This window comes from Quercus suber, unplaced genomic scaffold, assembly GCF_002906115.3.
Source record: "Quercus suber isolate HL8 unplaced genomic scaffold, Cork oak 2.0 scaffold_236, whole genome shotgun sequence".
Lineage (NCBI taxonomy): Eukaryota > Viridiplantae > Streptophyta > Magnoliopsida > Fagales > Fagaceae > Quercus > Quercus suber.
Window position 1 is genome coordinate 880,403 of NW_027069693.1, and position 12,378 is coordinate 892,780.

Sequence of the window (12,378 nt, forward strand, 5' to 3'; positions counted from 1 at the left end):
TCATGTCAATTATATAGGCTGCTATATCATACAACCAAATAAAAATTATAAATTTTCTGTCAAGCATTTTATCAAACACTATAGATTCAAAATAAAATATATAATTACTCTTGGGCTCTTTGCACTTCAAATCTTACAAAAGTTCTGCCTCCATTGGCGCTTTGAATGTGACCCAATCCATATAGATACATGAGTTTGTGCTCCGACTACATGTGGCATGGAGGAGCTTGATTTATTGATTAAGCTTCTTCCTCATTGATCTTTCTACCTGCCCAACAAAACCAGATTATTTACTCAACCTGTCTTTGCATTAGGGTCTAAATAGTACCCAATTCAACTAATTTTCTTAATCACATCCTCATGTAACATATTTAAATCACTCACCAAAAGCCAAATCATAAATTACAAAAACGATGTGGCTCAGTAAAAATCTCAACCAAAAAACAGTTCAAATGAAAAGAAACAAACCATCATTTAGTTTGATTATCAAAAACCCATTACCAAGCAACAACAAAGAATGAACAAATTGACTATTAGTATTTTGTACCTCTTAGATACTGAAGAAGGGTTTGATAAATTAGGGGCCTGTGGCTTTTTCTCCTTGGGTTTAGTGACTTTAGTCCCTGGCCAAAGTAGGTAAAGTTGAAGTTTCAATCTCCCTGAGTCTATCTTCCCTCAAACATTGCAAACCGCAAACTCAGTATCCCAAATAAAATTTTGAAAAAAAATAATTTGAAAGAAAGAAAAAGAGAGAGAGAGAGTTGGCAATATTTATTTATTTACAGACACTAAGATAGGAGCTTTTGTCCATGAACTCATAGAGGAATCGTTGATCCATCAATATATAATTTTCAAAAGAAATAGGTACGTGTAGTGTGCGTTTAATTAAAAGGGGAAGTGAAAGAGTTTTTCGTTTTTGTTTTTGTTTTTGCTAGAAGAAGTGAAGAGTTAAGAGATAGAAAAAGAACTGAAGAGTTAAGAAAAAGAATGAATGAAATTTAAAAAATTTAAGATGGGTTTGATCTCAACGGAAATTACTTGAAAAGTATATTATTATTGTAAAGTTGTAATAGTGCAAAGCTTGGTCTCACGCTGCCAGATGCTTATCCACAGTGTGCATTTAAATTTAAACGAGGAAGTGAAAGTTTTTTTTTTTTTTTTTTTTATCCGGAAGAAGTGAAGAGTTAGGAGAGAGGAAGAAGTGAATTGATTTTTGATGAAGCAATAAGTGCTAAACATAAAAGCTGCATTGTCTTCCCTTTGTCTTCCCTTTGTCTGCGTCTTCTTCAAGCCCAGAACCAGTAGACTACCACCTCTTCTCCACTTGTCAACTTTAGTTCTCTCACCGTGGTGTTTTGTTCTTCTTCTAGTTGTAGCTGCAATATTGGTACGTTCGTTCATTTCTTTTCTTTCTTCTTCTTTATTATTATTATTTTTTTTGGAGGTAGATTCAACTCATTCAAGTCCACAAAAAAAAAGAACCGAAACAATATCTACAAGGCCCAAATTATATCTAATTGGCTGCACTCCTAAAAAGAGACCATGCTAGAAATCCAAAGCCTTATCATATGGGCCTAAAATTCGGACTTCCGGGTTCCCGGCCCGGTTTTAAAACAACCATTAACGCAGACACAATCAGAGGTAGCAAGGGTTTAACGTTTCTTGCACTTTGTTCCTTGGTTTTTGGTGTAGGGGTTTGTTACTTTTTTGTTTGTGAGAGACAACGCAGATTTTATCAAAAAGATGCCTCGTACAACCACGTTAGAGTGTCCTGGTTGCCCTTCTCTTCGAGCTCTAACCTTCGACGCACTTGGTCTCATCAAAGGTGAATTTTTTTTTTCTTATTCATTGATCGAAATTAGCAATACCCTTTTGTAAAAAGCTTGTCTTTTGGGTTTTATATGCTTTATTTTGTATTTATATATCTGGGTTTTTGATGCTTTGCTTGGTGTTTATGTTTTTTTTGGGGTAATAGTTATTGAAGCTAAGGTTAGTCAAGGAGGGGCTCCTAGAGTGGTGGAGAGGTGGGGTGAGCTGGACTCATCAAAATGTGTGCTTGCTGCTTCTATCAATGACCGTAAAGATGACCCGGTATGTGTTGGCTGTTACAAGTTTGAGTTTATTGAATTTTGAATTTCAAGCATCTGTGTTGTTGTTGGCAATATGTGTCAATTTTTTTTAACTGTTTGGTTTTGGTTCTAATTGTAAGTTTAGTATGGTTTGTTGAAGCTTCCATGTCCTATGGATTAAATCATAAATGTAGAATTGGGTGTACAGGATTTTGTGTAGAAATGAATATTGCATTTATAAGCATCTTTATCTCGGTACTTGGTAGTATGTTTTGATTTCAATTGGGTTTCTTTTGCTGTTGACGCATTCAGTTTGCATGCTTGTTATGCAGCTAATGGAGTTTAATTAATGTTGCCCCTAGGGTAGTAGAATTCAATGGGTGCCATGCCTCATGAAGAGGTGGCCACTAGTTTGAATCTGCTATTCACCATCTTCTTGGGGCCAACACTCATTTTAAATAAAGCATTAGTAAGTTAAACAAATAATACGAGCCTTTGCAGTTTGAGTTAAATTTTGCAATGGGCATTACGAATTGAGTTTGTAATTGTTCACGAAGTTTGGGACTTCAAGCATTGTACTTAATTGCCATTGGATGTTCTGTTTGTTTTCTGAAGAAGTAAGAGGCAACTTATATGTATCATCCTTTAAGAGAAACAGGTTCTAATATTGGTTGCAACCAGTTGATTGGATGCTCTAGTCATTCCCTTGCATATATCTGGTGATAATGCATAATGGCTTGCTTGCCAAAGAGCAACTTGCAAGTTTCACTTATTGCCTAAATAGAAGCTTTTGGCTTAAACTAGGACAATTTATCCTTTTGTTTTACATATGTGTATGAATTCAGATATTCTATCAATCCTTTTCCAAAAATGTAATTAAGGCCCCCAAATCCTTATTTTGCAGAAGTGATTTTTTTTTTTTTTAAGAATTATTTTTCTTTTTCTCTTGCAGTTATTAGCAGTGGCAAGAAAAACTGGTATGGTGAGTTACACTCTGGGACTTATGAATATCTGGCTACATGTTTTGGTTTTCAATTTAGACGGTTAGTTATAGGCTTATTGAAGATCCTATTCAATATTTGTGCTCTTAATGCATACTACAGATTGAGGTTCTCAGTGCAATTAATGGGGATATTCGTTTCACGGTTTCTAATGCTAATGAGGATGGTCCTAGACCTGAAGATGATGCTGTTGTTGGGTTGCATTTATTTTCAGGACAGAAATTGGAGTTGACATCCAGGTACTGCAATATTGTTGCTTTCTAAGCTTTGCCACCTGATTCCACCATAGGTGCTTACATCTTTGATTTCCAGCTGCATTCTTCCCATATGCATACAACTTCTGATCTTTGAATTTATTGTTAAATTCTAGGACTTGTACTTTGCTTACTTGTACAACCAAAGGAAACACAAGCATGAGGTCCATTGAAGTTACTGATTCACCTGCAGGTTCTGCCTCTATTGGTTCATCAAACACATGGAGTGTATGCGGTTCTGGCAATATCTTATGTTCTAAAGTGGATGGAAGTGAAAAATATGCTATATTTGGAGGGTGAGTGCTCTCAAGAATTAAGTCAATTGTCATTCTGTAGTGGGATTTTATGGTGTGTACTAGCTTATTCATATATGAAATAATGGTTTTCTTGTTTTCCATCTCAGAAAGGGTGTTGAAATGAACATGTGGGATCTTGACAACTGCACTAAAATCTGGGCTGCCAAATCTGTGAGCCTTTCCTTTATCTGCTAAATCTTGAAAGAATTCACAAATTAATTTTCTTTAACATGCATTTTTTCCTTGCATTTATTTAATAGCTTCTACCCTATGCAGCCTCCTAAGAACAGTCTAGATATTTTTACCCCAACTTGGTTTACATCATCAACATTCCTGAGTAAGGATGATCACCGCAAAATTGTGGCTGGCACCAACAGCCATCAGGTAATCTTTCATTGCAAATTCTTCTTTCATTTTATTATGAATAACTGGATTTTAGTAACTTCTGGGAATGCAACATTATTACGGATTTTTTTCTCACTTCCTACTGTCCTTTGAGCATGTGTTGCTTGATTCTGACTGGAATGAGGTTTTTTTTGTCTACTTGAATACTCTTCAATTGAGATATCATCAGATGTTATGTCACAAGAGAGAATACCCATGTTCTACATGTTATTGATCATGAGCCATTAAACTAACAATGACTGATAATACACCTAGGATGAAATTTTAAAATTTTTCTTCTTTCAATTGTATCCTTGGTTAGTTTTATGATATACAAGTTATTGTTACTTACTTTTTTATTTATTTATTTATTTTAATTTATTTCTTTTTTTATAGAACTTGGAATGCTTTTTTATCATTTTGTCTTTGCTGGTTTCTTGGAGGAACCACAATTTCTTTATTACCTTTCTCTAGTAGCTCTATTGTAATCGTAATCATCCAGCCACTCAAAAATTTCAATTTTTTTTTTTTTTTTTTAACAGGTTCGCCTTATGATATTTCGCTCAACGAGACCTGTTATCTCATTTGATTTTCGGGAGACGCCTATCAAATCAGTAATAAGATTTAGATGGCTATACAGTCTATGTAGGGAATGGGTCTGGTGACCTTCTTCTTTTGACATGGCAAGGTGAACTGTAGTTCCATCATGTTGTCACATATTTGATATTTTCTGTGTGTGAAAGTCGGGAAGATACATTTACATTCTCTCTCTTTAGTGTATTCTGGTAGTTAGTGTTCTGTTTATTTACTTAATTAGTTTTCTTCAGTAGAAAGCCTTTGTTATTAAAAAGAAAAATGGAAAAAAGAAAAGAGCATTGCTTTCCTTGGACTGTCTGCTAATTTGATTGGCAATTATCATTTAAGGTGATCAAGTCTTATATGGGGGTTTCTCTATGTTCCTGTGTGAGGGGTGTGCAGGCACTGGGTTCATTATATTGCTAAATGCTGGCTCCACCATGTATCTTGGGTGGGGATATACAACTGATAGACATGCCCTTATGCTTGTTTTGATCTGTGGAAAATGTTTTTCTTATTAAGTTTTAGATCCAAAAGATGAGGCATATAATACTTACGAATTATGATGGTTTTCTTTTGGCTTCATTTCAATTGTTTGCTTCATGTTACATGCATCAAAATTTATTTGTCAAGGGGTCATATCTGGGAAGAGCTTGATCACGCAGGAAAACACCTAATTCATATTGAAATTTTAATGCAATAGAGCTCAAGCCTTTTGTAGAAATTAATTTTTTTTTTTCAAAGTAAATTGTTAATGCACAATTGATTGGCATATGACGTTTAATGTCTGGACAAGTACCATAGGTATTCAAGGGTATTATTCATTTTTAACTCTGAAAATTGAACCCATCTTACTCCAAGGTCTACTTGGATTATTGGTAACTATTCATATTTTTGGATTGAGGTTAATTGAGTTGCATTAAAGTGGATGTGAAAATTGATTTATGATGTTGCTAATGTTATTCTTGCATATAATTCACATTTTTTGAATGATTTGAGATTTTTCTCTCTTGTAACTCCATAAATGATGAAAGTATCTTTTTACAGGAAAATTATTTGGGTGCTTTTTGGGAAAATGTTCTGGAAGCATCAGATCTATAGCCAGGCACCCAGAGCTTCCAGTGATGCATCTTGTGGTGAGTTGTTGTATTGTTTTCCCTTTATTTAATTTGCATTGAAACTCATACTGACACACATACATACACAACACCATTTGTGCACGCACGCACAAGACACACACAACACACACATCAAGAGAGAGAGGTCTGTAGTCTGTGTTTCGTATTGTGTGTCATACCCTCTTTTTTTTTTCTTTTTTGGTCAAAAGGTTTGCATGTTCACCCTTTGTTAGGCGGTCAAGTATTGGCTTCCTTTAGAAGACAGCCACTACTTGGTTATGAGTTATGGATAAGAGTTTAGTTAGGGTGGTCTTTTAGTCTGGAGAAGTGGGAAAGAAAAGGAGGAAATGTTATCTTAGTTTTACTCTAATCACTTGCTATATTATCTACAAGCAATGCCAACCTTTATTCTCATATTATTTTTTTTCCTAAAGTCATTTCCTGTATTAATATTCTAATTAAAAGAAGGGTGCGTGCGTTAGCACTTCATCATGTCTGGGTTCACTTAATTTTATCGAATCATCCTTTAGCCTTTTGAGGTTAGTTTGTTTGTCTTGGACCAAATTTTCTTGACCATCAAAACTGAGACCTTGACTAATTTCTAGGATGGACAGTTATCTACCTTTGGGATATAAAGACTCGGCAACTTCTGTCTGCGGTATGTTCTTATACTTTATGATTATGAAGATTGTTAGAATTTCTTGCTAAAGTAGGGCTGAAGATATGTGCTAGTTTTAAACTCTTATATTTATTTTTTCCCTTACTAGAGTTAATTTTTGTAGCTTGTTACTCATGGTTTTGGCATCTCAAATTTTCTTACCTAATGCTCAAAACTCTTGTCTACCTGAGGCCAAGAACAAATTTAGGCTGTGATAGAGATGAGTGATAGAGCTTTTTTGCATTCAAAGCTAAAACTTGTTGTTCAAACCATTTAATTATTTTTATTTTATTAAAGGAATCATATATCCATTTCTGAGGGTTTAGCAATTTCGTTGGATATTATGTTAATGAAAAATGAAGTTGTTTTCTGCTTTCATTGATAGACTCAAATTATTGCACTACCATTCATTTGAATAATGTATAAAGTAAGATGCTGCCATCAGCACATTACTTGACTCTTATTAAAGGGACATTAGTAATCTGCATGTGATGATACCAAAGCAAGATGGTCAATTAACAGATGGCATAATGTTGAAAACTTGAGCAAAAAGGTTTAATGGTGAATGTATAAAATTAAGTGCTTAATCTTATGTGGTCCTCGTAACTTGGCTGTAAAGGTTGCTTAGGGATGGTGCACTTAAACTTTTGGCTGGAAAGGTCTGCTTTCCAATTGAAGCCTAAGCATTCCTAAACATGCACGACTCTTGGTCCATAGGCCTAATGACTCCCCTTATTCAGACCTATGTATTGCTTTGAGTTTCATTGTTTGAATCTGTGGCCCTGACACCTGTAAGGTTGACACTTTTACAGAGCTCATGCAGGGATTGTAGATAGTCTTTTCATTTTGTTTTATAAGCTAATGCTCTATGCTGCAAAATTTCCATCATCTTATTTATATTGTCTTCATCATGTAGGTTTTCCTGAAGCAGCACCTTACAAATGTTTCTTTGACTCCAATTTTGCTGATGAAGGTTAGTTTTCTGTTTTTGTCTTGTCCGTTATGGACCAAGCCAATAGTATTGTTTCTTGTACTATATTATTCTATTAGTGGCAGTTGCTACATTTCGTGAACAAGGAATGATTGGGGGGACGGTACCAGATAATGTAGTCTAAGTTTGAAGCAATTTATTGCTCATATGATATGAGGATTCTAACACTGGGCTGGAGCTAATGAGCTTTAGCTTAATGGGATGGAGGGTAAGGTAGTGAGTTCAAGATTCAGAGATGTGTTAGCTTACCAAGAGGAAAGGTCTTATCACTTTGCCCCCACCCGGATGCCTCAAGCTAAGGGAGAGTGCCTGGATAACTGTAAACCCAGAAGTCTTTGATTCAATTCCTAGCTGAGGCATTTTGCGATTTACTTGATGCCTCTCAGTGTGGGTATGTAGCATCCTGGGTTTACCCCTCAGTGGTGGTCCCACTGGCCCATACCTTGAGGGGGTTCCTTGTCATAAAAAAAGAAAAACAAAAGTTCTTATCACTTTATAATGAAGTTCTAAAACACAATGCAAAAAGTTGGGTCATCGTTGAAAGCAGTTATATAAGGCGGAACTAATATTTTTGAAAGAAAACTTTGAGCCCAACAACTAGTAACTTGGTTTCCTCTTTCTGGATTGGTTGATTTGATGTTAAAACTGTGGATCATTCTTTATACTTAACTTCAGGGATCTCTAGGAGGTTGGAGTTTGTCTTTATCCTCAAACTACTAAAAGTAAACAACTCCTAATGGCCTAGGAGTGAAGCTAGATCTATCCCATACTCTTGGTATTTTATTTTCCATTACTAAACATAATTTTTAGGCTAAAATCCAATTTGTCCCTGGACTTTTACTTAGTTGTCAATTTAGTTCTTAAGATTTAATTTTTATTATTTTAGTCCCTCACTATTTCAAAATGAGTCAATCTGGTACTTCTGTGTTAATTTTTTTTCCTAACTAGTACTCATAAATGACAAGATCTATTAAAGGAGCAACTATGAATGTTTTCAGTTAAAATTTGAATGAAGAAAAAAATAATATTAAAACAGAGTCATTTGTAACAAATTTAATGAAAGGACTAGATTGACAAAATAAAACTTGGGACTAATTTGCAACTGAAATAAAAGTAGTGAACTAAATTTAATTTAGCCTAATTTTATTTAAAAAGGGTTTTTAGGGGATCAAATATGCTTTAAATTTGATAGGGTATATGAGATCTGACTCCAGTTTTGAAGTTGCTCGACCCTGAAGTTTGGTACAACACGTACACTTTTTAGTTTAATGATGGTTACCTTAATTGTTCCTCTTATGCAAAGCTAGTTATATTATAATGTCAACATTAATCCACACCTACTAATTATACATTCCTCATTCTTATGACAGAAGTTAAACCTTCTGTAGCAGCAGATCTACCCTAAATGCTAACAAATTGCTAATGAGACTGAAATGAGACGAGGAAGAAACACTGCCTGTGAAAAGAAAAAAGGCATCAAAAGAAGAGAAAGAAGGAAGAAGAAAAAGGCAAGAAAGAAAATGAGGAAACAAGGAGGCATCAAAAGAAAACAATGGAAGCAAAAGAAGGTGAAAGAAAATGAGGGAAGCAAGAAGTTAAAATCCAAGAAAAGAAAAGATCAAAATGTGAGATTCATGATGAATCATGATTCAGATTTATTACATGAGCATGCTTGTTGTGCAATCCAAAGGCTGGAGTCAAACGTTGACATGCATTATGACTAAGAAGGTATGGTGAAAGAAGCCAAGGATTGGAGTGCAGTTGCTGTGTCCTATTTTTGCAGGAAGAAAGACATTAGGAGTACGGAAGCCTTCATGTATCATTAAGTAAGGGCTGATGTTTTTTTATTTATTCTGCTAGGAGGTGAGACTAAGAAGCAAGTAGATGACCATTTGTAGCAAAATGACGATGTTAATTATATTGGTTTGGGACTTCTTTCTATTCCTGACTAGCATGGGAAAGCCTAGAAATGAAGTTTTGTTTTGTTTTGAAAGAGATAGTTATGCTTAATCAGTGACTGGTTAACACAAATTAACATGAGGATAATGAATTAATGGGAAGTTAATGCTTCATTTTGATTGAATTAAACAATGATTATCCTCTTGCTTATTAATGTCCACCATCCAAATTTCTTTTCTTACTATTCGACTTATTCAAGCAACTGAGTGTGAGTTAAAGGGTGGTGGTGATGTATTGTGCCGGAGCTGGAAATGGATATCCAATACGCTTACTATGCCCGCCTGTTTGATGCATAGGTTTTCCTTTAGGACATTTTCCGTTACCATTGTATTCACGTTGATAATCTGCTAAATGCCAATGGTAGAGAAAGTATCTATGTACTGGCGCATGAAACCTTTATCTCACACATAATGAGCCCAGTGAGACAAAGGCTCATGCACTTATGCATACAAGACTTTTGCCAATGGTGGATATCTTGTTAAATAGGAGCTCTCTGGCATGTCAACCTTTATCTCACTAACAAATGAGCCTAGTGAGACAAAGGGCTCATGCACCTAACACATACAAGACTTTTGCCAATGGTGGAAATCTTGTTAAATAGGAGCTCTCTGGCATGTCCGCAAATTGATTCTTCTAAACATTCGTCTTGATAGGATTTCTCTGACATGTTTGCAAATTGATTCTTCTAAACATCCGTCTCGATTGGTTGCTAACAGGCTTAAAAATGTACACTCCGAGCATTCACTTTGGTTAAACCAAAATTTTCTATAATATAGACTACAGAATTGGACCCGTATCTTTAGCATTCCAGTTAACCACTTTTGAAAACACCCTACATCCAATCATCTATTTCATTTAAATATTCTTTATTCATTTATGTTCTTATTATTTTCTTATCCAAATTAGAGGGGCAGCATATGAATTACTACCACAACATTTTACCTCATCAGGCAATTACAAAATACCACAAAGAGAACCTCTCCCTGAAGCTAAAACTACATAGTTCTTCAATATGCAAAATCCCCCCAAACTTGCGAAATTTGGTCCCAACAAAAAATCCCCCTCTAAGATCATTTATTGAAATCAGTTACTGCATGCACATTGTGGGGAAAAAAAGGTCGCTGATGATCAAAGGATTCACTTTCCACAGATTTTGGCTTCACCATCTTGAAGTTTGTTAGGATTGACTTCAGATGTGGACCTTGCTTTCTTGTAAGAGTGAGGAACAAGCAATTAATCACAGCACTTTTTTTTTTTTTTTTTTTTTTTTTTTTTTTTTTTTTTTTTTTTAACGCTGATTGGGAGCACGCATTTAATCACAGCACTTTGGATGCATAGCATCTAGAATAGTTTCCTAGCTAATGTGGAAATCAATCTAACATTTATTTGAATAACATGATTGCTGCATCACCAATTACAAATTTGGAGCTCTTACTCTTATGAGGTTTGTCAACTTCCACATTTTAATTACGAAAAACATCAGTACAAATAAAGATAAAAGAGGCATGATTTACTGAACAGTCAACTGCTCAGCTATGCTACAATAGCAGTACAAGAGCAAGAGTATATTGCATCAAATAATACTACAAACAGAAAGCAAAGCAGGGGAGAAAAAGATGGCAGCATCAAATTACTGAGATGTAGATTCCTCTTTCTTCTGTGACAAGTACCTATCAAAAAGAAAGCACACAAAATATCAATTTTGGAGATTTTGAGTTGAATATTTTCACGTGTAGAAGGGTGTAAAAACAGTGTTTACCATCAGATTAACTTATACAAGAAAAGTGCTGGATAAAGTAAACTATTGAAAGGAACTCTGACCTCAATCACGTTATATATGCATTTAAGCATATAATTCAGTCATGCTATATATGAATACTATGTACAATTCAAGCTGTCCCTGAGCTTGCCAAGAGCCTGATGGCTTAATGGTACTGTCTAGTCTTCTAAACAGGGAGAACCTATTTTTGACTCCCCCTACCCCATTTTATTAAGCCAAAAATAAAAAAGTAAAAACACCCTGTCCCAGGGCCCAGCACAAAGTGGTGGATGAGGCTGGGATATGTCTCAAACTCTCAGATTCAAATTTCACCAATCAAGATTATTTTAAAAATATTTGTATGATGAAAGGGCCTTGTAATGCTTTTAAGAGGAAGGTCATATTAATGCCCATATCTTTTGGAATGTTCAAGAAAATGCAAAGCAATTGAAATCCCCATCAAGGCATCAACTGCCACTGATACTAGATTGTGCTGATCTATGATGCACCAACGCGGCAAAATGGCCGCCAAACCCGCATCCAACGCGGCCAGCGACGCAGCTGCCTGCACGTCGGTGCCGTGTCCTTTTTTTTTTTTCCTTCCCGATATGCGCCGAATCGGTCCGTATCAGCCGAAAACACACCGTACCGGCTGAAATTAAAAAAAAAAAGGTGCAAAACACACCGTTTGGCCAAAATAACAAAACCCTAAACTATCTCACCCGATTCATTCTTCAATCTTTAGCTCTCTCTCACTTTCTACTGCTCCCCATCCCGCTCGGCTCTCTCTCATCTCCCTCTCTCACAGACGCACTCAATCACACAATCTCCTCTCCATTCTTCAATTTCTTTGCATTACTCTCGGACTCGGTATCAAACTCACTGACCACTCTCAACTCAGGTATCAAACTAAAGTACTTTTTCAATCTCAAGCTGATTATACTCTCACATGCTTTGACTATTACTCATTGTGATTTGTGAATCTTGATCTGATTTTTTATATAAGCTGTAATGTTGTGACTTGGTTTGATTTTTGATTTAGTTAATAGTTATTACTCATTGTGATTTGGGAATCTTGACTGATTTTTTTATATAAGCTGTACTATAAGTTGTGACTTGGTTTGATTTTTTATTTAGTTAATAGTTATGATATATTTGTCAAATTATATATGTGAAAAAGTATGCTTAGCAATATATTAAAATATAAATAAAATATTTTTAATAATTTTTAACCGCACTCCACCGCACCCTACTTTTTCAAAAATTGCGAGTCCCGCACCGCACCCGAATCTGGAAACCACCCTGCTTCATAG

The 12,378-nt window shown here is 35.3% G+C and overlaps 2 protein-coding genes across 5 annotated transcripts in view; one reads left to right on the forward strand and one right to left on the reverse strand.

Annotated features, from left to right (window-relative positions):
* Positions 1–1,623: 1,623 nt before the first annotated feature.
* On the forward strand, positions 1,624–8,929 carry LOC112010096 (uncharacterized). The gene is given in 16 exon segments (XM_065780482.1): positions 1,624–1,825; positions 1,976–2,091; positions 3,022–3,051; positions 3,173–3,309; positions 3,441–3,620; positions 3,728–3,791; positions 3,897–4,004; positions 4,547–4,623; positions 4,625–4,692; positions 4,929–5,022; positions 5,611–5,716; positions 5,932–5,980; positions 6,304–6,356; positions 7,273–7,300; positions 7,303–7,329; positions 8,814–8,929. Coding segments are annotated over 16 exon segments (1,335 nt in total). The 5' UTR covers positions 1,624–1,743.
* Positions 8,930–10,665: 1,736 nt separating this feature from the next.
* The window catches only part of LOC112010099 (mitochondrial pyruvate carrier 1), a 4,165-nt gene continuing 2,452 nt past the window's right edge, over positions 10,666–12,378 (reverse strand). For all 4 annotated transcript variants that reach the window (XM_024042441.2, XM_024042442.2, XM_065780471.1 and 1 more), the window contains exon 5: positions 10,666–10,976. In XM_024042441.2, the coding sequence (XP_023898209.1) occupies positions 10,937–10,976 (40 nt within the window). In that variant the 3' untranslated portion in view covers positions 10,666–10,936. The remainder of the gene's footprint in view (positions 10,977–12,378) is intronic.